Genomic DNA, 27,511 nt, shown 5'->3' on the forward strand with positions numbered 1-27,511 from the left:
TCACCAAGCCAAACATTTGGCCATATTTTTATTTACTACATATACTATAAACATATACAATACATGCTACAAAAAAACATTTTTTTTTTAAATTTAACTGTCAAGAAAGTGTATAGTGTTATAATACAATGGCACATGTTCATATTTTATTTCAAATTGGTTTGCTGACCACCCATTTCAAACCATTAATAGTGAAATGTTACTTAAGGATAATTAAAAATTATCTATTTGCATTATTAACAATAAACAATTCCAACAAATTAATAAGAATTAACCACGTCAAATATTAGTATCCAAAAACTGGGCTTTTGCAGAAATGATTATATAAAATATAGCAGCCAATTACAGTTTACTTGCTCTGTGACAATGTACATATGCACTTGAATAGGATTCTAGCATTTGCTTTTGGAAGATACTTTTTAGAAGTCCTTTGATTTAAGGTCTAACAACTGACACACCCAGCCAAATCCAACCCAACAGTTCATATAATGGCTTCAGACAACTGATCAAACTGATCATTGAGAAATTCTTATGATTTGGGTAGAGTTGAATGTTCACTAATATTACATATGATGAAAAGAGACATATCCAAGCCAATATCAAAGTCAAAGGCAAAAGAAAATACAAACATTCAAATCAGTTTATGACAAGGTTTTTCTACAAGTATTTTAGATGTCATACTTTCAGGAAAACAAGATTTAATTTAATGTGTAATTGGATTTGGATTTTACAGTATCTATGCTCTAACTGAATATTTAAGAGTAGTCAGATGGAATTAAGTCTAGTATTGCAAATATGTTCATTTAACATTATTGAGCACCCACTACGTGCATTGCACTGTGCTAACTTTTAAAAGTTGAGTATTAATATGTTTATCAAGCATTACCTTAGTGTGAGGTAAAAATAAATTAGCGTCAACTCATTAGTTTGCTTGTGGTATGTAATCCTGTGTCAGCTGGCTTCCCTGTGCCGTATAATGAGCTTCTGCACACCCCTCATTCACTCACACAAACATCTGCACACCGACTATGCCAGGCATTGTGCTAGTCACTGGGATACCATGATTTGGTATAGTTCAAAGAATGCATATTAATCATTAACCTATGTAGAAACAATGAGAAAGATACATTACTTTTCTAAAATGAGGCCCAAAGCAAAATATAAGGTGTTTTCTATGGGTCATACCACACCATAGACCAGTAAGTGCCTTTCTAGACTGGGAACTAACTTTTAAGGTTTCATATTGTAGTCTAAATAGCCTAGATCATTTTTGGTCTCAGAAGTCAATTCTTTGGAGCACCTGACCCCACATAAACCTTCCATACTTGAAAGGATTTGTAAACTAAACTGGAACACAAAGAAAAAGAGCCAAAAATGAAGGCAGTTGATAACGTAATGCACTTCAAGCACTATTCTGGCTATGTAAAATGAATACTACATAATTCATGATTGGTTCAAATGTTTTTAAAAGCGCTAACCCTATCCCAAACTCATGTAATTTTAAACTGACTTGTATACAAGTTGCACATAAAGCAAAGGGCAGAATTTGGCCCTACAACCCTCTATGGAATATTCTAAGTGATTGGTCCTTCCACTCCAAGCAAGTAGAAGCTAAGAATTTCAGAGAGTTCCCTAATAGGATACTGGCACTCAGAAGAAATGGCCCTACTGGATCCCATTAGCCAGGAGTCTGTTTAGTTGTGGTAGCAGTGTGAACCTATGACCCCTTGAGGGAAGGCAGAAAGCTGGGAGTTTGGGTGTCCACTCAGTGAATCCAATACTGGCTTAAAGCTATGCACTGAATAAAGTGCTCTGCACATCCTGCTTGTCATCTGGAATGAAAAATACTTTTCTCAAGAATGAACCTGTTTGTAGGTTTAGGGGAAAAGAATGACAAGGATTTAAAAAATCCCAAGAAAAAGTATGAAGCATTGACTAGGAAGGAAGACAAATGCCTCTAGTAGTGTCCTCAGAAATCTCAGGATCTGAACTGTCAGAATGAGTCACACAGTGGTCATGTTCTATAAATGAAAAAGCAATCCCACTGGGTACTTCCTATTCACACGGTGCAATATTACTTCACGGGGGTGGAAGGGAACAGTCTATTGCCATTTGCTAGCATGGTTTCAAAATGAAAACAAAACCATTGAGTAAATCAGGGTAAGCAGTGTCCAATATTCCTCTCCTGTCCATCAGTTTTCCACAGGTTGATCTGCACTACCTGAGGGAAAGGAGGCAAAATACCCATCCCTTCTGATACACTCAGGCATGGCTGCTATCGCCTAAAATTGCCAATTCAGAAGTTAACACACGAGCCCTCCAGTTTCGTACCCTGAATATGGTAAATGAGACTAGAGATGGAGTAGTTCAGTCTAAAAAAGATCACAGGTAACAGAATGCTTATATAAACTAGACTGCTTTGACGTCTGTAAGAAAATCGTATAGATGACAATTGGAAAAAAAAAAAAAAAAAAAAGATTGTTCCCATCTGTCAGCAAAACTGTTGAGCTATACTCAGCTGAAGTCCTCATCAGGATTCTGTTGATCCAGCAGACGGACATGTGTGAATGGGAAGTGACCTCGTTTGCCATTACACTCCCCTTCCCACTGACCACTCACATTAATCTTCGTAACCTTTACCAGCTCACCGACCTGCAGGAGGAGAATAAGGAAAGCGCTTTATTTCCAGTTATGAATGCAAACTGAAAAACTCCATTCTCTGGTTAGGCATACCCTGCCCACGTGATTGCTCTAGGGCTGACATTATAGAAATGGCTATTTGCTGCCTCCCAAGCCCCAGCCACCAGACTGATTACTTGTGGTTAGTGCAGGCAGAAGGAAGAAGTGATTTTAGCAGTGCAGAAAAACACAGAGTACAGAAAATACAAAGGGCCCTAAACAATGACACTTTTTGGAAATTTTAATCATCTCTGGAAGAGCAATCCCAACCAGAATGAGCCGGTATTCTTTTTTCTGGTACCCACTGCCCTTAGATTCCTGCTTGCCCCCCAGGCCATGGCCTAGGAGGAGAGATCCCCCACCCCTACTGGCATACAAGCAGCAGCACAATCCCTCAACCCACTAGTGTATACATATCACTACCTACTAGTGCTTGCAGAGAAGATAATCATGGAAATCAACTTCATCTGGTCCCAGAAAATGAAGTGTTCTATCACCTTCCTATCAAGGCAAGGCTTTTCCCATTTGGGCAGGTATAGGCCAAAACTCCAAATTCCATCAGCTCCCTGCAAAGTCCCCATCTTCTTCATCAAGCTCTACTTGGCAGGCCACTGCCTGCCAGCTCTCCACCCCCACCCTACCATGTACTAACAGACCTTGTTGCTCCTTCAATGCCACTTGGTACCTATTCATTAAGGAGACATTACGTTTTCGTTTCTGTTATGAAAAACTTTCCTTTGCAACATCAACTATAAAGTTTTGACAATCTAGGATATACGTCTATTCTCCTATAAAACGTAAGACAAAATCAGTCTGATGAATGGATTCATCCTGTGGCAAAATATTGAACAAATGGTGAGATCAGGCCCCATATGACACTGGACTAAAGAACTTTACCCTTTAATTATCAACATCTGAGTTCTGAGCATACAAGAAGTTTCTAAGCATAACTGTTCATTTGGTTTTATTAAGTTAATAGCTACTATTTACTGAACTTTCATTAAGTACTGTAGAGGATTTTTTTTTTTTTTTTTTTTTAAGTAAGCTCCAAGATCCAACATGGGGTTTGAACTCACAACCCTGAGATCAAGTATCACATGCTCTACTGACTGAGCCAGCCAGGCACCCCTATTGTACAAAATATTTTATATAAACTATTTTCTAGTCCTTATAATAACCTTGTAAAACAGGAATTTTTCATTTTATAGATGATAAAACTGAGGTTCAGAGCAATTACAGGATATACCTGAGGTCACATAGCCAGGAGCAGGGCTGGGATTTGAGCCCAGAAGTATTGGCTCCAAAGCCAATTAATTTATGCTCTTTCTACCATAGCAGGAACTTTCAAATTATGCTCCCACGACCTTCAGGATTCCCTAAGAATGTCTGTAGGTCAACCACTTGCTTAAGTGAACTCGAGTTTAGGACCAGAGCCTTCTGCAAAACCAGCTTGATCTTAGAGAAGAAACAGATTGTCTACTGGTCTATAATGTCCTGAAGAACTATCTGAGAACTACAGAGGCCTAAGGTGGTTGTGGGGACCATAGGGTGCGGAAAAAAGGAAGACAGAAACTAGAGAATATCTGAGAAAAAGGGATAAAATATAAGGGTGAGAAAAGGCAGCAGTGTAGTCTGCTGATGTTGTAAAGATTGAGGCTGATGGTTTAAGGGGAGAAGAAAAGATGCTGCACGTCCATTCTTGCATCCACATGCACAATGCAGTCCCCCAAGGCTGCTAGCACCAGGGTTCTTTATTCCAAGCAATCTTTGAATTCAAAGTTCCTGATGTCCAAGCAAGCCAACCATGACAAGTCAAGATGTTCCTATAGCCCCCAATCACACCACTAGCCTCTTGCTATGCTAAGGTCAATTATACCGAGTGTAGGACTTCTTTTCCCCATCTTAGTATTTATTTGTATTTTCTACTAAAACACTCATGTCGTGCTAAGTGCTATTCTGGTAGCTAGACATAGGATAATAGACCTAGGGGATGTGTACACTCATGTCAAAAGTCTAAATTGCCACTCACATTAAGTTCCCCTCCAGATGGGGACAAGGGCCTCCAGTTTGAGAAGTTGGTTTGACAGGGTGCCTGGCTGGCTCAGTCAGTAGAGCATGTGACTATTGATCTCGGGGTAGTGAATTCAAGCCCCATGTTGGGTGAAGCGCTTACTTGGCATTGGGGGGGGTGGGGGGAAGCTAGTTTGACAATATCTAACACCCCTAACAGCTGTCATATCTGAATCCATCATTTTACTGATATTAAAAACCCACAAGAGAGACATGAGGAAACATTCTGGAGTGTTGGAAATGTTTTATACTTTCATGTGGGTGGTTATCACATAGGTGAATACACATGTAAAACTCCAAGCTGTATACTCAGGATCAGTACCTTTTACCAAATGATTTCATATATTTTTTTCTCCTAACCCCACTCCCTCAAATGATTTCATATTTAAATGAAAAGATGAAAATTTGTTATATTTTACCCGCATTTTCTGGGTTTTTGAGAAGATGGTTCTTCAGGGTATACCCTTAAGTCCACCATTCTACTTGATAGCAAAATCTAGGTTTATTTTATTCATTTTGTTTCAAGTTTGTTTATTTTATTTTGAGAGAGAGCAAGTGGGGGAGGGGCAGAGAGAGAAAGAGAGAATCTCAAGCAGACCCCATGCTGTCAAGCACGGAGCCCAATGCAGGGCTTGAACCCACAAACCCTGAGATCATGACCTGAGCCAAAACTAAGTCAGATGCTTAACCAACTGAGCCACCCATGCACCCCCAAAATCTAGATTTAAACACTTTTCTCTCAATGTTACATTGTCTTTATTTTTAAGCATTCAACATGCTATCTCAAATCGCATCCCACAGAGCTCTGAGAAGTGAAGGACAGGTTGAAATGTGGACTAGCCCAGCCTCTTGCTTTTATCAGTACCACAGAAACACAACAGCTCCTCCACAAGCAGGACAGAGCCTGCTGACCTGCCCTCAGACTTTTCTTCTTTCAGAGGTCAAACGGAGAAACATTGCAAGATGGTACTGGTAGGGGTGAGGGGTGGATTCTGTACAGATTAGACCTTGGGACACACCAGAGCCATCTCTAACGCACATGGTGTCTTGGCTCTACCCTACAGAGGCTCTGGAAAACCACACCATATTCTGAAATCCAAAACCTTTTTTTTATAGTTGATCAGGTTCTTGGCAGAGAGGCCCAAACATCAGGGAGTGAAACAAAGGCTACGGCACAACTCTAAAACAATTCTAACTTTTTTTTTTTTTAATTTAAATTCTGGTATTTAAGTGGATAAGAGAAAAATTGTAAGCAGTCAATTGGGCTAATTAACCTGTCCAAAGTGGCCTTTAAGTACAAGTACTTTGAGGAAGATCTTATCAAATTAAATAACCCTTTGTACCCTATGGAGTTTTTCTACTGCAATATTCAAAGCCCATGGGGATTCCTAGGGTCAAGAAAAGGCAAACCCCAAGGGCAACACGACTATCCTTAGATCACATGAGGCCCTAGTGCTTCCGTAGTCTGGAAGAATAGGTGGCTGTCAAGCCTGGAGGATGCAGGCTGGGGGAGCTCAGAAGGTGCCAAGGCAGTCTGGAAACACGGGCTACGCGAAGTGCAGTTCTTCCTCCAAATCAGAAACAACACGAGAATTCACGCTTCTCCTCCTGTTAGGCAACAACTCACTAAAGCAGGATTTCCAAGGCCACACCAAAGAGGATGAGGGGGATGGATATGGGTTCAAGCTTGGCATGCTATTCCAAAGACAAAGAAAGCAAAACAGAGTACTTGCTCCAGAAATGCTATAATCTTAAGATACAAAGGAATGTACTAATCAGTAAGTGCAGTAATAACTGTGTTCTAACACTACTGATTTCAAAATTCAAGTTATAGATGGAAAAAAACCCTAATTTGCCTATCAATGAATAAGAAAGACTTTATAAAGGATTTGAAGCACGAGACAGTTCACCTTTCTTTTTATGAGGCAGACTTCATCACCACCCTGTAAAGGAGAGACAGTGATGATTCTTTCACTGAGGTACTGTTCTATTGTCCAGTCAGTTCTCCTGATCCTAGGTCATGAACTTGGACGCAAGCCTGCAAGTAAATCATGGCATCATCTATAAAGAGGACTGAATGTGGTTACTTCAGTGTTTTCACTCCTAGGGAATTTGATGAATACTGGTTTCTTCCCTAGCTCTGTGTAGTTCCCAAGGTAAATCACAATTTTGGTACACATGAGTCAGATCTACAATTGGTCCAGGAGCAAAAGACTACCCAATCGATATTCACCAGTGAGTTTCCATTATAGTGAGAAAAATACTGGCACCCAATTAGCATTCATTTTTGGTACTCGCTAAATAGGAGACATCAGGGAACTGTGTGATCTCCTTCCTTTGCTGGTGTAACTCCAGGTGACTACTTTTCTAGTTTCGGTCCCTACTATCTAACAGGAAAGGCATCAACAATCACCAGTGTTCCTTTGATGCTAACTTGCTGTAGGATTCCAGTGAGATCTGACAAGAAACACATACAAATTCATATAAATAGAACCAGAAAAAAGCACATACAGAGATGGAATACAGAGGCCTTGTCTTCAAACATTTTTGAACACACCAAGAACACGTTTAGTAAATACTTCCAGATTTGGCTGGAGGAGAACAAAAGTTAAGAAAACGACAGCAATCTAAGACAGGGGTCAGCAAGCTACGGTCCATGAGCCAAATCCAGCTTGCTCCCTGTTTCTGTAAACAGTTCTCTCAGAACACAGCAAACTCATCTGTTGTTTTGTCTATGGCTGCTTTCTTGCTACAATGACAGTTGAGTGGTTGTGACAGAAAGCGTATGGTCTGAAAAGCCCTTTACTGAAAAAGTTTGCAGATCTCTGATCTAAGGGAATAGGTAATATTTAGGGTACATCTACAGTCTTGCAAATCAATGGAAACAACTGCAGACAGTTCGGCCTTAAAGATTCACTTGCCTCAGAGATGGACTGAAACTGCCATGGGCTATATTGGTAGAAAGTGGCAGGTCTTTGAGATTTAACTGGTAGGCTTCTGGATGAAAAGAAAAAGCATCTCAACAAATCCTGGAAAATAGGTCTCATCCTAATTCTAGTCCAAGTCAGAACAGATCTTCTCTAGCTCCACAGCCGATACTACCTAAAACTAAGTTCCCTATCCCCCTGGACAAGTTGGGGAGGTAACCACATATACTAGATACATTTTTAGCTAAATGTAAAGAATTTTCTTTTTTTTTTCTTTTTAAAGTTTATTTATTTTGAGGGGGAGAGGGAAGAGGTGCAGAGAGACAGGGAAAGAAAGACAGGAAGAGAGAGAATCCCAAGCAGGCTCTGTGCTGTCAGCTTGATCCTATAAACTGTAAGACCATGACCTGACCAGAAATTAAGAATCAGATGCTTAACTGACTGAGCCACCCAGGCGCTCCTCTTCTTTTTTCTCCCTTAAGGATTCTATTTTTAAGTAATCTCTAGACCCAACGTGGGGCTCAAACTCACAACTCCAAGGTAAAGAGCTTCATGTTCAACCAACTCAGCCAGCCAGGCCCCCCACGGATTTTCTAAAAACCAACACAATGGACTAGACCTAAGGTTCCCAAACTGTAGTGTCAGAGAGAGGCATTGCAGCAAATTCAGAGGGTGCTGCGACACAGTTAAAGTTTTGAGGGAAACAACAATACTTGACATCTATTATGCCACGTGAACTACTAGCTCAAGGCAGCTGACAATTTCTACACTAGACTGCATAACATTCCTTTCAAAGATGTCATCTCTTTGCAAAACCAGGTGGCAGCAAGCTACAATAAAAAACAAGTACCTCATGAAATAAGTGTGGAACAAGAAACAAGAATGGCAGTGTTCTAAATGATCTCAAGGTTTGGAAACAATACGGCATCTAATAGATGTACACGTCTTTTTTTTTTTCTTTCTTTTTTTAATGTTCTTACTTAGTTTTGAGAGAGAGGGTGAGAAAGAGAATGAGCAAGGGAGGGGCAGAGAGAAAGGGAGGCAGAGAGAGGATCTGAAGTAGGCTCTGCACTAACAGACAGCCCAATGCAGGGCTTGAACCCACGAACTGTGAGATCATGACCTGAGCCAAAGTTGGATGCTTAACCGATTGAGCCACCCAGGTACCCCTAGATGTACATGTCTTAATAGTTAAGTAATTGCAGTTATTTGAGATTAAAATTAAAATATTGTTTTCTTGGGGAGCGTGGGTGGCTCAACTGGTTAAGTGTCCGACTCTTGGTTTCAGCTCAGGTCATGACCTCACGGTTTGTGAGTTCAAGCCCCACATTGGGCTCCAGGCTGACGGTGCAGACCCTGCTTGGGATTCTCTCTCTCCATCTCTCTCTGCCCTTCCCCCGCTCTCTCTCTCAAAAATAAACTTAAAAATTTTTTTCTTAAATATTGTCTTCTTTCCACTATGTTTATTATTTTTCAAATGGGTACTAAGTTATTAGGATATAAAATTTTAACCTATCTACTAAAGAAATGCAACTGTCATGTATTTCTTTTGGCCTGGGACACTGTGAAATGTTACTGAGACACTATAGGTGCTACGAACCAAGAAAGTTTGGAACCTCTGGACTATACTTCTGTGTTGACAGCAAGTTCCCCAAAAGTAGAGATATCCAAGCAGATGTTTAAAAAATCACCTGTGAAGATACCAGAAGATCTGCCTTTAATGTCTGAGAGGCAAGATTAGTTTACCTCCAAAAGTCTTTTCCAACTGAGATTCTATGAGCTGAAATAAAGGTAATGTCCAAGAAGAATGGAAAGAAGAGGAAAAGTAGACATCTGTCTCAATAAGCAATACAGAAATCTGTAATTACAATTCCAGGAAAAGACAAACCAAACTGACACAGCAAGAACCTGCCACTCGTGTTCTTACACTTTCCGATCTCAATTTTTTTTTTTTCTAACACAGGAAAGTTTAAAAACTTAGGTTTCATAGAGTTCCACATGGGGAGATAGAGTTGGTGTAGCCACTAATGCATATAATCTGGGACCCAAAGCACATTCACTCCTTTCCTATCTGTGCCCTGAGGAACAGGTCCAAGTCTAAGAATACCTGAGAAGCTCCTTGATTACTCTCAAGTCTTATCATCTATCAAAGGCAAAATGCCAGGTTGAATCAGAGAATGAAAGTTACGTGATTAGTACATTTAAAGATAATTTGATTATTTTCGAGAGTCTATAGAGGCATCAAATTAACTTTAACAACTGCAATTCATAAAATAAGATTCATCCTGTTCCAGCTCCCAAGGAACCATTACACAAAAATCTAAGAACAAAAATTAAAGGTGCCACTGCACTACCCTAATGTTATTGCCAGTATCTCTCCTTTAAAACACTCTGCATATTTGTATGTTTAAAATCTCAGGAGCTCCAGAATGGAACAGAAGGTATCTGATTTAGTTATATTCCCCCCAATCGCTTCTCGGCCTTTTGGCTAAGATCAAGTGTAGTTATATTCCCCCCAGATATGACCAACTGACCCACAGAACTATAGTGGGCAGAGGAATACCCTTACTTTGGTGGTTAGCTGGAATCAATCCCTACTTTCCAAACCCTTCAACCTTACTAGAGAAATCTGGTGCATAGCAAAAGAGAAAATATCTAATAATCTTCCAGTTGAGGACTGTGGTCAGAATAAATGTACTAATGCAGAAAAATTCCGTCTTTAAGGTGAGGGCAGGTGGTTTGTGAACTCTGTTTTTTAAATTTATGTTTTTAAGTACAGAAATCCTTTCTTCAAAGAAAATCTTAGAGAGATCCAAATATGTAACACAGTTAAAAACAGTTGCTTTGGGGGGCGCCTGGGTGGCGCAGTCGGTTAAGCGTCCGACTTCAGCCAGGTCACGATCTCGCGGTCCGTGAGTTCGAGCCCCGCGTCAGGCTCTGGGCTGATGGCTCGGAGCCTGGAGCCTGTTTCCGATTCTGTGTCTCCCTCTCTCTCTGCCCCTCCCCCGTTCATGCTCTGTCTCTCTCTGTCCCAAAAATAAATAAAAAAAAAAAAAAAACGTTGAAAAAAAAAAAACAGTTGCTTTGGTTGAAGCCAGAGCCCTGCATCCTTCGATTCCCCCTCTCACTACGTACCTCTTGGGACTCTTATGACACTGAGAAGCAGTCTGAAGACTGCTGGTCTTAGGGGCGCCTGGGTGGCTCAGTCAGTTAAGTGTCCAACTTTGGCTCAGGTCATGATCTCGCAGTGCGTGAGTTCAAGGCCCACGTCCAGCTCTGTGCTGACAGCTCAGAGCCTAGAGTCTGCTTCAGATTGTGTCTCCCTCTCTCTCTGCACCTCCCCCACTCATGTTCTGTCTGTCTCTCTCGAAAATAAATAAACATTAAAAAAAATTTATGAAGGGGCGCCTGGGTGACTCAGTTAATTGAGCATCTGACTTTGGCTCAGGTCATGATCTTGCAGTCTGTGAGTTTGAGGCCCATGTCAGGCTCTGTGCTGACAGCTCAGAGCCTGGAGCCTGCTTCAGATTCTGTGTCTCCTATTCTCTCTGCCCCTCCCCCTGCTCGCTCTCTCTTAAACATAAATAAACTTAAAAAAAAACTTATGAAGACTGCTGGTCTAATACGGTATCTCTAGGGCCCTACCAATTCTAAAATGCAAGGATTCTAATTTATCAATTTCAAGTTAAATGTAAAACTGCACTAAAATGTACCTCGCTGGTCTACAGATCTTGATTTCTAGTGGGTCATATATAGCAATGAATGTTTTACTTTATTTTGTTTTTATTAAACCAGAATGCTAAGGTCAGAACACCACAGCCTCCTACTCTTATCTCCCAGCCTCACCTCAATAGGGATAAGGCATCAGCTTATAAAAAACTAGACATGGGAAAGGAGAACTGTAGACAACTGTCTCCTATACAGCTGTACTGTACTGAGAGCACAACTATCCTTGCATACAGTACAAGTGAGGATATGCTGTCAGTGAAATCACACAAAACCTACATTGAGAAGGGCAGTGGCACTGTTAAAAAACAAAAAGAATCAGAGATTAGATTGGGCATGGTAGAAAAGGTACCACATGAGATCTGGGTTCATTATAGCTCTACCTCCAATTAGTCTGAACAATCCAATCTGTCTAAACATCAGTTCTTTTTATATAACAGATAAAGATATCTAAGGTCCTTTCCAGCTCTAAAATTGTATGATGCTAAACTGACACTGTGTTTCTAAGCACATGAGGTATTTTGAAGCTATTACTGTGGGGTATCGAACTTGAAAGAGGCCATCTTCGGCAATCAATATATGTGGCTTAAAACCAGTATCTGACCAAAAAACAAAATTTACTGAAATCAGACATTATTTTCTTTCCTTCTTTTTTTTTTTTTTTTTTTATAAATTATTTTCTACTTAGTTATTCACAAGATTTATGTTTCATAGTAGGGAGAGCAACTCAACCACTTTGAGCACTAAAATCTCTTAGTCAAGGCAGGCATCATTAAAAACAATTCTCTTGGGGAGCCGGGGTGGCTCAGTTGGCTAAGCGTCCAATTCTTGATTTCAGCTCAGGTCATGATCTCATGTTTCAGGGTTCAAGCCCCACATTGGGCTCTGAGCTGACAGCACAGGGCCTGCTTGGGATTTTCTCACTCCCTTCTCTCGCTCTCTGCCCCTCCCCAACTCTGTCATTCTCACAATATTAAAAAAAACAACAACACTTCATTAAAAAGAAATCTCTTTCAAGAAAGGAAATGCAGGGGCACCTGGGTGGCTCAGTAGGTAGAGGGTCTATTGATTTTGGCTCAGGTCATGACCCCAGGGTAGTGGGATCAAGCTCTGCATCAGGCTCCGTACCAAGCATGGAGCCTGCTTAAAAGTCTGTCTCTCTCTCTCTCTCTCTCTCTCATTCTCTCTCTCAAATGAATGAATGAATGGAAATGCAAGAGCGCCTGGCTGGCTTAGTCAGTAGAGCATGTGACTCTTGGTCTTGGGGTTGTGAGTTTGAGCCCCGTGTTGGGTACTAAGATTACTTCAAAGAAAAAAAAAAAAAAAAAAAAAAAGGAAATGCAAATGGAAACAAAAGTACTGTGATAATTATTCTTTCCAGGGTCTTGGCTGGCTTGTTTCATGAATGCTATTTTCATACTCCAGCCCAGTGCTAACAAGGTCTGCAGTAAATGTCAAGAGTTACATCTGTCATGTATGTGCCCAGCATCATGCTGTATGTCCAGACTCAAAGTGGGAAAAAGTGGTGTGCCCTAGATAACACACATTCGTTTCTTGCCAAAGCAGAAACACAATACTTTTAACTCACAGCACAATCTCAAAAAACAAGCACTTTAAAAATAATTTTTCAGTAAAATCTGTATGACTCAGCTAACCCTCTTTGCATTCACTATTCAGAATGTAAAAGAAAAATTTCAAATCCAGTATGATCAGAAACTGATTCAAATAAAACCTAGCTTATTCTATAGGCTAACACTTCTAAGCAGCTCTTACTCCTCAGTGTATGAACATAACCCAAAGAAAACAACATTTAGAGATTTCAGTTTATAAGAACACACTTTGGCCCCTTCTCTGCTAGTCAGTACTCACATAACTTCAGTCTGTGCTTATGAAAGGTAGCTCCTTGCTTAAATTCACATTCTATTGTAAGCCCTGAAAGACAGGAGAGGATACCACTTTTGTACAAGCTTTTACACTAAACCACTAGCTCTGCATAACTCAGAAAGGCAGGGAGACAAAGCTATGAGTGCTAAAGAGAGGAATAAAAGAATAAACACAATGCAACGGTTGGCCAGAGGAGATGGGCTACCAAGATTAACTATTCACCAGTAAAAGGCAAGAATTTATTCCTCAGGAGGAACTGGCATCCCGCCTGTCAAAGGTACCGAACAACAAAAGCCAAGCAAACCTGCTGCTCCTTGGAGTGTATGCTTTTAGGTACATATCTCTTCTCCCCTGTACTATGCTACACTGTTCCTCCTGAATTCTTACTTTATGAACACAATCAGTCAATGCTAAGGAACCCCATGCCCTCTAAAGTAAAAACATTATGGTTTTGTGGGAAAACTCCATTTAAGTACTTTAATAGAGCCCATCTTATTATTTTCAACACCAATAAACAGAAAGAATCAGATTAGAATGCAGAGGAGAAAAAAATATTTTAGGTTAATTCCTGTGAATTTAGGCGGAGTTAAAGAGGTCAAAGTATGTTTAGTAGATCAATCAGAACATTCAGTTATACAATTTTAAGCTTACTCATTTCAAAATAGGTTTTCTACAAAAAAAGAGAAAACCCAACATTAAATGCCAAAATCAGTACTTAATGATTCGACATCTACAACATCACAATGCTGGTGCTTGTATTCAGCATTCCTATAAAGCTCTAAGAGGTCTGAAAGGGAGACCCTGTAGCAGATCTCTTCTTTCTACATTTTGCACATTATGTACCTCCAAAGCCAAGGCTGTCTTGTCGTAGGCATTAGGGACTCGCTTCTGGATTACCCTGGCATAAATGGGCCCATTCTGGAGGTTAGGGAGCGGAGTGTTGACGCTGGGTTGGGCATAGGGCCCAGGCTCCGGCCCACCCAGTGGCTGTGGGTGGGAACCCTCCTGGTTACCTCCAATCAGAGCCGATACTGAGGCGGAGGCAGGTCTATACTTCTCGACGTAAGGGACTGGAATCATCCCCCTCTTGCCTTCGCTGTCCTCCGCATTCCACCACTGCTCTTCAGGCTTATCCCGGATTCTCAGGATGTCTCCTTTCTTAAAGGGAAGATCTTCTTCATCATTCCCATTAAAGTCAAAGAGGGCTCGCACATACTCAGCCTCCTCCTGCCTGAGAATCACTCCACTACCCTGCCTGGATTTGGAAACTGGTTCTATCAACGTTGTAGTGTCCAAATAATGTATTTTGTAGAATTCCAGTAAAGCAGGCAATGAATCAAACTCTTGATCTCCTATTCGGAGTCTGGAGGGGCTCACCCCTGGAAAAAAAAACAGAGCAGGCTATTATTTAAAGATGTATTATACAGGATATGAAATGCAGATTTTAAGCATTTCCCAAACACATTTAGTCAGTAATCAGAAAAAAAATAAATAAAGTCTAGAAAAGATAATCCCATCTCCTTATGGTAAACTGAAATACTTTGTAGCTAAAACATACCCTCAAAAGATGCCCAGCACCACCTGCAGCAGAAAAGGAAGAGAAGGTCATAAGAGACCAGATCAGTCGGGGCATATTCTCATACTGGATAAAAGACAAAGCAACATCGAGACTTTGTTCATTTTCCCAAAATGTTCTGTGCTATCCCATTTACAGAGTAGCATAAGGCTTAACATTTTGTCAAAATTTTCTTTTCAACCTCAGGAAATGTAGCGAGTTCTTTTCCACAGGTCTCAGCAGCTTTTCCAAGAAGAGGTGGGGAGAACTTGCTATTTATCTATACCAGGCTCATACATTCCTTCTCTTCACATTTAGAATGTACAATTGCTAAGAAAAGGTTGTTTTTTGGTTTTTTTAAGTGAGCTCTCTGCCCAATGTGGGGCTCAAATTTATGACCCTGAGATCAAGAGTCACATGCTCTACTGACTGAGCCAGCCAGGCAGGCACTATCTCTTTAAAAATTGTTTTTTCATTTAACCTACTTTCTAGAGTGAGAGAGGGAGAGGGAGAGAGAGTGCATGTGCATGGGGGGGGGGTGGGGGGGGTGGGGCAGGGAGAGACAAACAGAAAGAGAATCCCACGCAGGCTCCACACTTGGCACAGAGCCTGATGCTGGGCTCGATCCCACAACCCTGGGTTGAGCTGGATGCTCAACCAACTGAGCCACCCAGGCACCCCAAGACTATCTTTTTTAATCTATGATTGCTGATTTCAATTTTATTTCTGACAGCCAAAAAAAAAAAAAAAAAAAAAAAGAAGAATCTTAATCAGGCAAAAGAATCAAGGAGCCTATAAAAAGAAACTAAAAAGCTGCTTAAAAATCAATTCCTAATGTCTTCATTGAAATAAAACATGCAAACAGTATTGTTCCCTTTGAGGCAAACAGGTCATGAAAAAAAGTAAATAAGGATGCTTGAAAAAATAAAGAAGCATTAAAATTCTCAACGTCTAGGGGTACCTGGCTTCCTCACTCACAGCACATGACTCCTGATCTCAGGATTGTGAGTTCCAGTCCCGTGTAGGGTGTACAAATTACTTAAAATCTTTTAAAAAATAAAAATAAAATTCTCAACCTCTGAGGACATCCTGAGGGTCAAGGAGAAAATGCATTAGGAATCTTTAAAATTCATATGATGCAAAGAGGTGTATGGCCCTAGACATACAGGGCATACTTCAGAATGTATTCCCTCTCAGGGCGCCTGGGTGGCTCAGTCGGTTGGGCTGCCAACTTCGGCTCAGGTCATGATCTCGTGGCCCGTGGGTTCGGCCCCACGTCGGGCTCTGTGCTGACAGCTCGGAGCCTGGAGCCTGCTTCAGACTCTGTGTCTCCCTCTCTCTCTGGCCCTCCCCTGTTTGCGCTCTGTCTCTATCTTTCAAGGGTGAATAAATGTTAAAAAAAAAAAAAAAAAAAAAAGAATGCATTCCCTTTATCCTGAGATTCTAGAATTGAATAAATTAACATAGTACCAGTTCAAATGAGAAACAAAGTTTCTAGTAAGGAGCACCTCTAACTTACACTCTGCTAAGTGCCAAAATATCAAATTGTCTTCATTGGATTTTTAACCTTTGGCTTCCTGATAAAGTAATAAATAACTCTATAGAAAACTGGATTTTGTGGAGGTTGGATTTTTTTTTCAATCAGCCTTAACCTACAGGCACTCAGCATTGAGTTATAACATCCCAGATTAAAAAAAAAAAATTAATGTTCATTCATTTTTGAGGAGAGAGAGACAAGAGTGTCAGCGGGAGGAGGGGCAGAGAGAAAGAGGGAGATACAGATTCTGAAGCAGGCTCCAGGCTGAGCTGTCAGCACAGAGCCCAAAGCAGGGATCAAACTCACGAACTGTGAGATCATGACCTGATCCGAAGTTGGACACTTAACGACAGGTGCCCACAACCTCCCAGATTTTAATATAGATCTGTGTGTATGTGTGTGTCATAAATTTATACAGGTTTTCATAGCCAGGTTGCTATAAAGTTTTATATCTTGCCTTTTCTCCTACTATGAAAAACATTTTATTTTATACAATAAAAACTTTCTCTCTTTTCAAAAACATGACTTTTAATAGCTACAAAGTATTCCCCAGGCGCCTGGGTGGCTCAGTCCCTTAAGCTTCTGGCTCTGATCTCAGCTCAGATCTTGATCTGCATCATCAGTTCGAGCTCCACATTGGGCTCCATACTGGGCATGGAGCCTTCTTAAAAATAAATAAATTGAGGTGCTTGGGTGGTTCACTCAGTTGGCATCTGATTCTTGATTTCAGCTCAGGTCATGATCTCATGGTTCATTAGTTTGAGCCCTACATTAGGATATGCACTGACAGTGCAGAGCATGCTTGGGATTCTCCGTCTCCCTCTCTTTCTGTCCCTCCCCAGCTCATGCACACACGTGCATTCTCTCTCTGAAAAATAAACACCAAAATAAATCAAATAGGGGTGTCTGGGTGCCTCAGTTGGTTAAGCATCCGACTCCTGGTTTCGGTTCAGGTCATGAACTCATGGTTTGTGGATGGAGCCCTGCATCTGGCTCTGCGCTTAACAGTGTGAAGTCTGCTTAGGATTCTCTCTCTCCCTCTCAGCCCCTCCCCTGCTCACACGCTCCCTCTTTGAAAATAAACTTTAAAAATAAATAAATACAGATAATGGAATAAATGCTGATAATGGATTTAAAAAATAAAAATTAAAAAAATGAAGTATTCCCAACTTTTTGCTAGTGAAAATGCTACTACAAGCAATTTTTTAAATTTATTTTCTTTTGAGAGAGACAGAGAGTGTAAGCAGGGGAGGGGCAGAGAGAGGGAGAGGAAGACTCCCAAGCAGGCTCCTCGTGGTCAGTACTCAGAGCCTGGTTCGGGGCTCGAACCCACAAAACAATGAGATCATGACCTGAGCCAAAACCAAGAGTTGGATGCTTAACCAACTGAGCCACCCAGGTGCCTCTATTGTGAGCATTTTTTTCTTAACTATTAATGAACTTTTTTCTCATTACTTCCTTAGGATAGATTCCTTGAAATGCAATGGCTGGAGCAAAGGGTAAGAACATTAAAGTTTAGGGGTGTCTGGATGGCTCAGTTGGTTAAGCTATCCAATTCTTTTTTTTTAATTCTTTTTTTTTAATGTCTATTTATTTTTGAGACAGAGAGAGACAGAGCATGAACGGGGGAGGGGCAGAGAGAGAGGGAGACACAGAATCTGAAACAGGCTCCAGGCTCTGAGCCGTCAGCACAGAGCCCGATGCGGGGCTCGAACTTCACGGACTGTGAGATCATGACCTGAGCCGAAGTCGGACGCTTAACCGACTGAGCCACCCAGGCGCCCCAAGCTATCCAATTCTTGATTTCGGCTCAGGTCATGCATGATCTTGTGGTTGTGAGAGCCCCATGTCTGTGGAGCCTGCTTGGGATTCTCTCTCCTTCTCTCCCTTGCACACATGTGCTCTCCCTCAAAAAAAAAAAAAAAAAAGAAAGAAAGAAAAGAAAAAAGAAAAAACCATTAAGGTTTATGTTGCCAAATTGCCCTCCAAAAAATCTGTACAATTTTACACTCCCACCAGTGGTTTATGAGTTCCCACTTCCCCCATACTCTTGCCAAAACAGCATTTAAAAAATCACTGCCAATTTAATGAGAAACGTGATCTCTTTAAATATCATCTTTGATTATTTGGTGTTTTTCAAGTTTACTATTTGTACTTTTTTTGGGAAGGTTACTTGTTCAAGTCCTTTGTTAAGGGAAAATGGTCAATTTCTGCTCTCCACTCCAAGAACACTGGTCCACCATCTAAAAGCCATAGTGATTAATATGGTGAAATAGCAATATTGTGGTAGCTCAGAAGTATAAATTAATTTGCATTCTAAAAGAAATGAGACCCAATTATTCTGTTGTTAGAAATCACTTCTAGGGGGCGCTTGGGTGGCTCAGTCGGTTAAGCGTCCGATTTCGGCTCAGGTCACGATCTCGCGGTCCGTGAGTTCAAGCCCCGCGTCAGGCTCTGGGCAGATGGCTCAGAGCCTGAAGCCTGTTTCCAATTCTGTGTCTCCCTCTCTCTGCCCCTCCCCCGTTCATGCTCTGTCTCTCTCTGTCTCAAAAATAAATAAACGTTGGGGCGCCTGGGTGGCTCAGTCGGTTAAGCGTCCGACTTCGGCTCAGGTCATGATCTCGCGGTATGTGAGTTCGAGCCCCGCATTGGGCTCTGTGCTGACAGCTCAGAGCCTGGAGCCCGTTTCAGATTCTGTGTCTCCCTCTCTCTCTGACCCTCCCCCGTTCATGCTCTGTCTCTCTCTGTCTCAAAAATAAATAAATGTTAAAAAAAAAAAATAAGAAAAAAAATAAATAAACGTTAAAAAAAAAAAATTAAAAAAAAAAAAAGAAATCACTTCTAGAATGACCAGAAAAAGTACATTTAAAATTCAGTAGTGAGGAGAAGTGAAGATAAACTTTGGAAGTTAACCTGAAGTCCTCAATACAGAATGAGTTCTGATGAATGAATGCCTTCCGTTTTTACATAAATGAATGAATGAACAGCTGTAAGCTAAACAAGCTGTAAGCTAAAACAAGTTAATAGCCCACATTCAGTAATGCTGTCTCTCCAACTCAAGATGCTGAAATAGATGTCCAGACCCAGGACTACATATCTATGGAGAACACTTAGCAGGCACAATCACGATAGTTCTGAGTGTTGAACTAGAAAGAGAATTTTGGTTATGAATACACCAGAGCACGGTGGTGCTATATTTTGGGGTTTCTCTTCACTAAAGGGGATCAATGAAGGGGAACTGTTCTTATTTAAGTCTGGTAGGCAGGGAGACACATGGTCATTCTGCCTATCACCACTAGGCTAATTAAGTGATCCTTTAGACCTGCATAACTGTTAAGGATTGGGTCAGTGTGAGCTCCAAGGAAACCTACTTAGCACTGCCTGTTCAAGAATGCCTTCAGGGCTGAGTGGTAGGGAGAACTCTCACACCAGCAGAGTATCCATGGCGTAGAAAATGGTCCTAATGACACCTGGGGAGGAAAGTTTCCTTGCTCGAGTTTACACGACTACATGCCAAGGTGCAACAGCCAAATGGTTTTCACTAGTTGCCTTTTTGGGACAGTGGTTGGAAGACGGTATATACTCAATAAATGTTAGATATTATTAATGAACAAAACTCTGAAGTGAGGTAAAGAAGTAAAATGAAAGTCTGTTCCCAGCTTTGAGAAGCTCACAGCATAACTGGGGATGTACAGGCATACACAGTGTAACCAAAGCAGTGTATCGCAGGAAGACGTTATTTCCCCCCTGCTTCCACTTTTTTTTTTAATTTGTAAATGTTTTATTTTTGAGAGAAGAGAGACAGAGAGAGAGACAGAGAGAGAGAGAGAGAGCACACAAGCAGGGGGAGGGGCAGAGAGAGAGGGACACACAGAATTTAAAACAGACTCTAGGCTCTGAGCTGTCAGCACAGAGCCCAACACAGGGCTCGAACTCACAACTGCGAGATCATGACCTGAGCCAAAGTCGGACGCTTAACTTACTGAGCTATCCAGGCGCCCCACCTCCTGCTTTCACTCTGAAGGGGAGTGGTGTTCTTACAAAAAACAGTAGCAACATCAAACTGTGTTCTAAGATACAACAAAATCATGATGAAAGATTTGATCATGCCTGAACATTTCCAAGGCACTCTTTTCACTCTAAAAAGGAAAGTAACCACTCCCTGTTATCCATTGTTATAGTTCCTCCATTACTGTAGTAGCCCAAATAAAATGTGTCCTGTGTTTGTGTTTCTTTGGGGGAAAAGAGTTTAGAAGAACAAATAAGACCACAAAACCAATTCCCTTAGAAAGATCGCTGGGAGAATTCTGAAAGGAAAAACTGGCAGCTCCTCCGCCATAAACATAAAGGTAGGAAGCTGTTCATTTCTTCTTCAATTGCTACATGGTGTGAAGTGGGCCCACTATGACTTCTTTCTTGGCTTGGCAACCCCGGCAGTCACAGAAATATAAGCAAAACACCAAGGGAAATCTTAGATATTCCTTACTCATAAATTTTTTTCTCTTCTAATGACACTATAATAATACCACAAGAAGAATGCCTGTTTTTGTGTACTGCTGAAGCAATCAGATTATATAGACTATCAAGTTTCATCGATCCAAACTCCAGAGGAAGGGAAGGGAAGGGAAGAGAACAAAGGTAAGTCTCAGATAAGCCCAAACCTCATTACAGCTGTGTGTTCTGGTTCCTTTTCCCTAGTCCATCTCCCTCCAACCACAAAGAGCCAAAGGCAGGAAATAGAAGGGCGGGAAAGGAAGGAGATACAGTCAGTCTAGAGAAAAGAACCAATGACAAGGTTCTCATTGCTGGAGCTTGGAAAACCTCACTGATTTGTTCTACCTAAACCTGCGCTGGTATTCTGAACGTGCAGTTATGAACACACACGTTCAGAAATCACAATCAATGCAAGCAATTAGATATTCTTTTGGTTTCTGTACATGCTCAACTCATTACTTCTAAGCATTTTAGCCCTTGGGTTACATCAGTTTTTACAACACGACTCCCTGAAGGTTATGTGGACACCCAAGAGCTCTGTGGGCTATGACAGGCAAGGTCACTTCTGACGTGGGTACCACCTCAGCAGCTCCATTATCATCGTCTCCTTGATCTCACAGCACTTCCTTTTTCCCTTTCCCTTTCCTTAATTCCCACTCCTTCTCTTCTGCTTATGGTATTTATAGAAATTGCTTACACACACCCCACCACCTGTCTAATACAAAGGGATAAAAAGGCTGCTGACTTCCATCTGAGAAGGTTTCCTAAAGAGGTATCAAATGTCTGGTCTCCTAAGCAAACAGAACTTTCTAAAAATGGTAGCTATTAGCTATCAGCCTGGTACGTTGCAGACTCAGACTGATTGGGTTTGATGAATTCTGGCTCTGCCATTTACTAGCTGTATGAGCTGTTATTTAACTTCTCATGGGGCCAAACACCTACTTTATTACAACAAAGTTCCTAAAAGTAGCTGGTACCTTACAGGTGCTTAATAAAAAGCAAATTCAGCTTAATACCCTGCCCAAACTTCTGAATTCCTTTAGAAATTTCCAATTAATCCCAAATCCAAAGTCCACTATACTGTTTCCCAGAAAAGGTTCTACAGACTCTCAAATGCTTCTCAAAAAGTCTTGTGGTCAAATATGTTTGAAAAACCCAGTATCCAATACCTACTAATTTCACGTAAGCATAGTAAAGGCTTAGAGCAGTCCTCTAGTAAATAAACCTACTTCCTTTTACCATGGAATCCTTTTCTTGTAAAACGTGGAAGTAACTCACTGAAGAACTTCCCCCCAGAACCACTGGATGGATGGATGCTCTGTAACTGACGAGTAAAACCTGAGGACCAGGTTTCAGAACCGCAAAGACCAGGTAAACAAATGAAACACAGATGGTGGATGAACAAAAAAAGGAGCAGTGGGTAATGAGCAGTCCCACAAGATCTCTAAGTGGCTTAGTGCAACACCACGTTGAAGAGGCAGCACAAACAATAACCACCTTAGCTTCTGCCCCTCCCCCCTCAAAAGGAGGCAAGCTTTTATGCTCCCTTCATCCACCAGAGCAACAGGTAGAAGGCTCTGAGTTAAGCAGGTAACAACAGGTGTCTTCTTTATTTCCATGTCCTGGATCCAAGGTCCTTTTCACACTTCTTGATGCACCCCATTCCCCTCCACCCAGGCACCTGCCAGTGTCCACCAATCCACACTGTGCCTACCTGTGAGCCTCTCAAAGCTGAGAGTTTTCAATTTGGCTTCAAGTCCTGCTCTCCCAACCTCATAAGACTAATATATCTAATACTTACTGAGTACTTCCCATATGTTGGCCCCATTCATAAGTATTTAATATACTAAACTCATTTAATCCTCACAACATAGTGAGGTATCATACTCTATGAGGTATTACTATTTCCCCCTTCTTCACAGATGGGGAAACAGACAGCAGTTAAAGAACTTGCCCAAAGTTATATAAGTAGTAAGTGGCAGGTAAGAAAGATTCAAATCCAAGCTCCAGGGCTCAAACTTATAACTACTCTCCCAGATCACACTTACTCAGTTTCGTTGACTGTCTACTGATCAAGGTCTAGTAATACCTCATTGTCTGAAGAAGAAACGTGTGAATCAGTGATTGCAAAGCCTTCCCAAGAGGTCAACCTTGAAGTCTAACCTGACCAGGTATGACCAGCAGACCTGACCAAACCTTGCCTTATGGCCCTGAGGCATAAGGCAGGTTGCTCTCAGACTACGGCAGCCTATGGAGGCTGAACAGCTAAGTTAAAAATAGGTTCACGGGAAAAGGTTGAGAACACCTGTTCCATCCTATCCCTATGACTCTAAAAACTAAGCCATTCTATACAATTTCTACCTATGTATTATGTCCAGAAAATATGCTATATGATCCTACGTAAAAAGCTCATTTTTCATGTTCAAATTACCAAATAAGGATTTTTAAAGCTTCATCATTGACTTTTAGATGGCAGACGTGTATTATCTAAATGCTAAAGCGAGTTTCTTCTTGTCATCCTTTCCTTTTGGTCTTTAAATAGAACCTGTAACCCCAGGACAGAGACAGAAGTGTTGAATCCTCTATGTGCATGGTTGAGATCTTAAAAGGAAAGAGAAAGAAGTACAGTATAATAACATAAGCTCTCTGGTCAGAATTCGAAGGTTCAAATTCTGGCTCAGTCATTTACTAGTTATGTGACCTTGGGCAAATTACTGAATCTTTAACTCTGTTTCCTCAGCTATAAAATGGAAAAAAAAAATATTTTTTTGTTAAAATGAAAACACTTTAATAAATAGAAATCATAGTACTTTGTTCTCAGATTGTTATAGACAGAGAATGAAATAAAGCACAGAAAGTACTCAGCAAAGTCCTTGGCATAGAATAACCAGTCAATAAATGTTAGCTAATACCGTGCATGCTTTTCTAAAACTCAAGAATTCCTGTGTAGTTTCAAAAGAAAATAGCTTGATGGGGGAGGGGGAGAACAAAGATTAAGTAATCTTTATAAAGACAGCAACTCAATCGATTGCTCTACGTGGAAAAAGTGGGCACGTTACCAGAAACGAGAATTACCACAATGCCCATGAATGTTCCACACCCCATCTACAAACCTTGGCAATCTTCACCTTCTCTCTTGGGACAAGCATGTGAACTCGTATCTGTTATGACAAGGTGGAGCTCAATATCAAGGTAAGTGCAGAGATACAAAGTCATAACACCAAGGTGTGGAGAAAGCTTAAACTAGCAAACCTTCCTGCTGCCATTCCCAAATTTTGCAAAACAGATACACAAACAAAAAGGCTGAAAATTAAGCTTTGGTGACAGTTTGACATCATATTACTGCATTGTAATGCAAAAACCTAGATACCAAGAAGGTGGTAAAAGGTAGACTATATCTGGTTTAGGGCAAATTTATGTTACATCAATATTCCTGTCTCATGTTATGCTATTAAACCAAAGAGACTGAGAAAGACTTAGGCATTGGTATGTGCTAGCAACAAAGAGACGGACTATCCTATCTCCCCCTTTCTGGCCAGAGTGAAAAAATCTGAATTAGGACTACCTAATTTGCAAGTCTGCAAAGCCTGGCTCCGGAGCTTCCTAATTCACTGAGACTGGCCCAGAGCTTGCCTCAACTGGTCAGGAGGAAACTGCTTCAATTTGGGAACAATGAAAAAGACAAAGCCTCTCCGTGCTGTTGACACAGATGATGGTAAGAGGATAGGAACCTCAGAATTACTCTGTACCTCACAAATCTCAAGTACTAAGTGCATAAATGTCGTTAACATTCTCCAAAGACATCGATAAGACAGTCACGTCTCAATGATCCTTGCTAAGGAAAACCTAGGTCACAGCCCCCAAGTTACTGAGAAAGGAGAGGCCCTGACTTACAAGACTGACAATGTTTAAGTCCAATGAAATTGCAAGGTCCCTTCACTTTGAAGGAAAAGATGGTTTCCACTGGCTTATTTCCTGGGGGGGGGGGGATGTCCTCCCCCAAATACCTTGAAAACTAGAACCCGTAATTGTGGAGAACAGTCTCTGGACGCTAAGATCTCTCGGACACTATCAGCTGGGCATCAACTTGTTCTGGGCTGATCACAGAGGGCTTACTTCTATCACCAAGGCGCTTAGCTCACCACCTTCGTCCTCTGTGGGGGAAGAGGGCAGTAAAAGTATTTTGGAAAAATGCCCAAGAAAGGAAAAAGCTGACCGGTTTCCTGAGGGTGTCTCCATCCCTCCCGGCTAGTATGTGGTGACTTCCTACCAAAGGCCAGCAGGGGAGAATAGCTCTCCAAACCAAACCCGGCTCTCTAACACTACAGGAAATGTTTCAAGCCTAAAAAGCCACTTGTAGGATTATCGGATTCATTCTGGGAACCGGTGCCAAGTGATGCCCCCGCAGTGCCAACATCCCCCTCAGCTCTTTGTCCCCACGTTGCCCGGCCCTGCCCTTGTGCCTGGCCCCGCCGCTAGCCCCACCCTGGGGCCGAAGCAGTTCCCCTTCCCCCGGGCTGTCCTCCCAAGTCACACCCAGAGGCCTGGGTCAGCGGCTCCTCCTCTCCCCACCCCAACACACGCCCGCTAGTCGGTGGGAACGAGCCCGGGCACCAGGCTGCCCCCCTGCCATGGTCGCTCCAGCCCTCTGCCCGTGTCCCTCGTGGAGGTCAGCTCGCGAGGAGCAGCCAGCCAGGCTGGGGAGTTCCGCGGCCCTCACCCCCGCCCCGGGCCTCCCGTCCCGTCTGTCCTCACCGGGCGGAGGCTGGGCGGGCGACGGTGGCACGGGCGGGCGCGGGCCGCTGCTGTTGATGATGTAGTGGGAGACGCGCGAGTTCTCGGAGACGCTGAGCACATAGTCCCCGGGGCTGGTGCTCGAGTCCCGCACCAGAAACACCCCGTGCCGCTGGCCCTGCAACAGCGCCACCGCCTCCTGCCGGCTCAGCCGCCCCCAGTACCAGCTACTCCGCTCCTCCGAGTCGAAGTTGCCCGCCATGGCCGCCTCCGCGCCTATACGCTGGGCCGCCGCCGCCGCCGCGCGCGCGCCCCTCTTGCCCCGGCGCCCGCCGCCCAGCGGACCGGCTCCGGTCTCAGCCTCACAGCAGCGCCTGAAATGGCGGCGGCGGCCGCGGGCCTTCCCCACCGGAAATGACGCGCGCTTTGCCCCCTCGAGGATGCCGGGAAGGGGATCGCCACCCGCCATTGGGAGAAGGGCAAAGGATGGCTCGAGCGCTCACTGCGCGTGCGTTCTCACGTGCGTCGCCACCTGGCGGGGATCGGGACTGCAGCGGATGGACAGGCAAAGTCTGGGACGAGGGGTAGGGGCTCAGCCAGCAGTCGGCGGAGGTTTGTGTTTGTGCTTTGCGACCCGAGGCTCTTCTCTGCACCAGGCTTCAAGTTCCTGGAAAGCCCGGAATTTCTAGGCGGCGACTCCGGGCCAGAACTGGAGTACAAAAGATGCATGTGGCCCCAGGGCCTGAGTTCCGGGAGACCCGTCTTTTTCTGGTGGTTCCTCCAGCTTTTGTCTATACTGGCTAAAGTTTTTTGTTTGCATTGATTCATTCAGCAAACAGTTACTGACACCACTGTGGGTGCAAAGGTGACCAAGGCTGGGCCTTGACCTCACCGAATTCACCACCAGTGGGAGGAACCAGGAAACAATGACAAAGGAATGCCAAGTGCTGTGATAGGGAACCGAGAAGGGACTCTAGGAGCACGGTGGGGGGTGGGGGTGGGGGTGCTAATCCAGTCTGTAAAGGGATTCAATATGAAGTGACTTACCAGAGGAGGTGGCTTGAGCTGAATGTTGAATGGCAAGTGGGGGAAGAGCATTCAACACAAAGGAAGCGGAATGTGCCAAGCGAGGTAGAGGTATGGAGTTCTCCGTACTGATTCAATCTCTCAAGTCATTTGCCCAGATTCTTCTAAACCCTAATTGTGGCCATGGGGATCCTGTACTTTCCCTGCTGTCATGAACATGTCTGTCTCTGTATTCTGCATCTATATCTGTATTCCTGTGAACAGCTGCTCACTCGTGCTCTATAGTCTTGCTGCCCCAAGTGCATTGCACATATCTGCCAGCGTCAGCTTTCTACATTACAGCTCTAAGTCTGTTGCCACCCTGTGTACAACTTTGAACGGTCTCCAGGTGTGAAAACTCGGTGTAGCTCCCAGCGTAAAATGGGGCCACAGTCTCCTCTTAACTGCTCCTGCGTGAACCTTGTGTTTCTTTTTCCTGGAATACCTTTTCAGTCCTTTCCAGATCTCAAACTCAAACGTGTCCCGGCCTTGACCACCCATCCCTCCCTCTCTGCATCGACAGCGCTGTGTCCGTATTATTTCCATTACAGTTCCTACCCATTGTACTGTAACCTTTCGTTTACAGATCTGTCCGTGTCCCACACTAGAGCTCCTCGAAGGCCAAGCATCTAGTGTAGGAGGCACTACACAAATGTTTTATGATAACGGCTCACATTTATCCAGGGAATACTACCTGCTAGGCAGAGTGCCAATTGCTAACCGCCTTTATACGGGTCATCTCATTTAATCCTCTTAACAACCTATTTTACAGCTATCTCCATTTTACAGATGAAGCTCAGGGAGGTTAAGTAATTTGTCCAGAGACACACGGCTGCCGAG

At 42.6% G+C, this 27,511-nt stretch overlaps 1 protein-coding gene across 2 annotated transcripts; it reads right to left on the reverse strand.

Annotated features, from left to right (window-relative positions):
* On the reverse strand, window positions 1-26,030 carry CRK (CRK proto-oncogene, adaptor protein). 2 transcript variants are annotated; one of them, XM_058705739.1, is made up of 3 exons: window positions 25,628-26,030; window positions 14,130-14,665; window positions 1-2,652 (listed from the first exon to the last, which is right to left on the reverse strand). In XM_058705739.1, the coding sequence occupies exons 1-3, from the start codon at window positions 25,866-25,868 to the stop codon at window positions 2,515-2,517; spliced, it is 915 nt and encodes a 304-aa protein (XP_058561722.1). In that variant the 5' UTR covers window positions 25,869-26,030; the 3' UTR covers window positions 1-2,514. The 2 variants fall into 2 exon arrangements, with proteins under 2 accessions (XP_058561722.1, XP_058561723.1); XM_058705740.1 differs by having other exon boundaries at window positions 2,510-2,652; window positions 14,300-14,665.
* Between the last annotated feature and the right edge of the window lie 1,481 nt (window positions 26,031-27,511).

Source organism: Neofelis nebulosa, chromosome 16, assembly GCF_028018385.1.
Source record: "Neofelis nebulosa isolate mNeoNeb1 chromosome 16, mNeoNeb1.pri, whole genome shotgun sequence".
Lineage (NCBI taxonomy): Eukaryota > Metazoa > Chordata > Mammalia > Carnivora > Felidae > Neofelis > Neofelis nebulosa.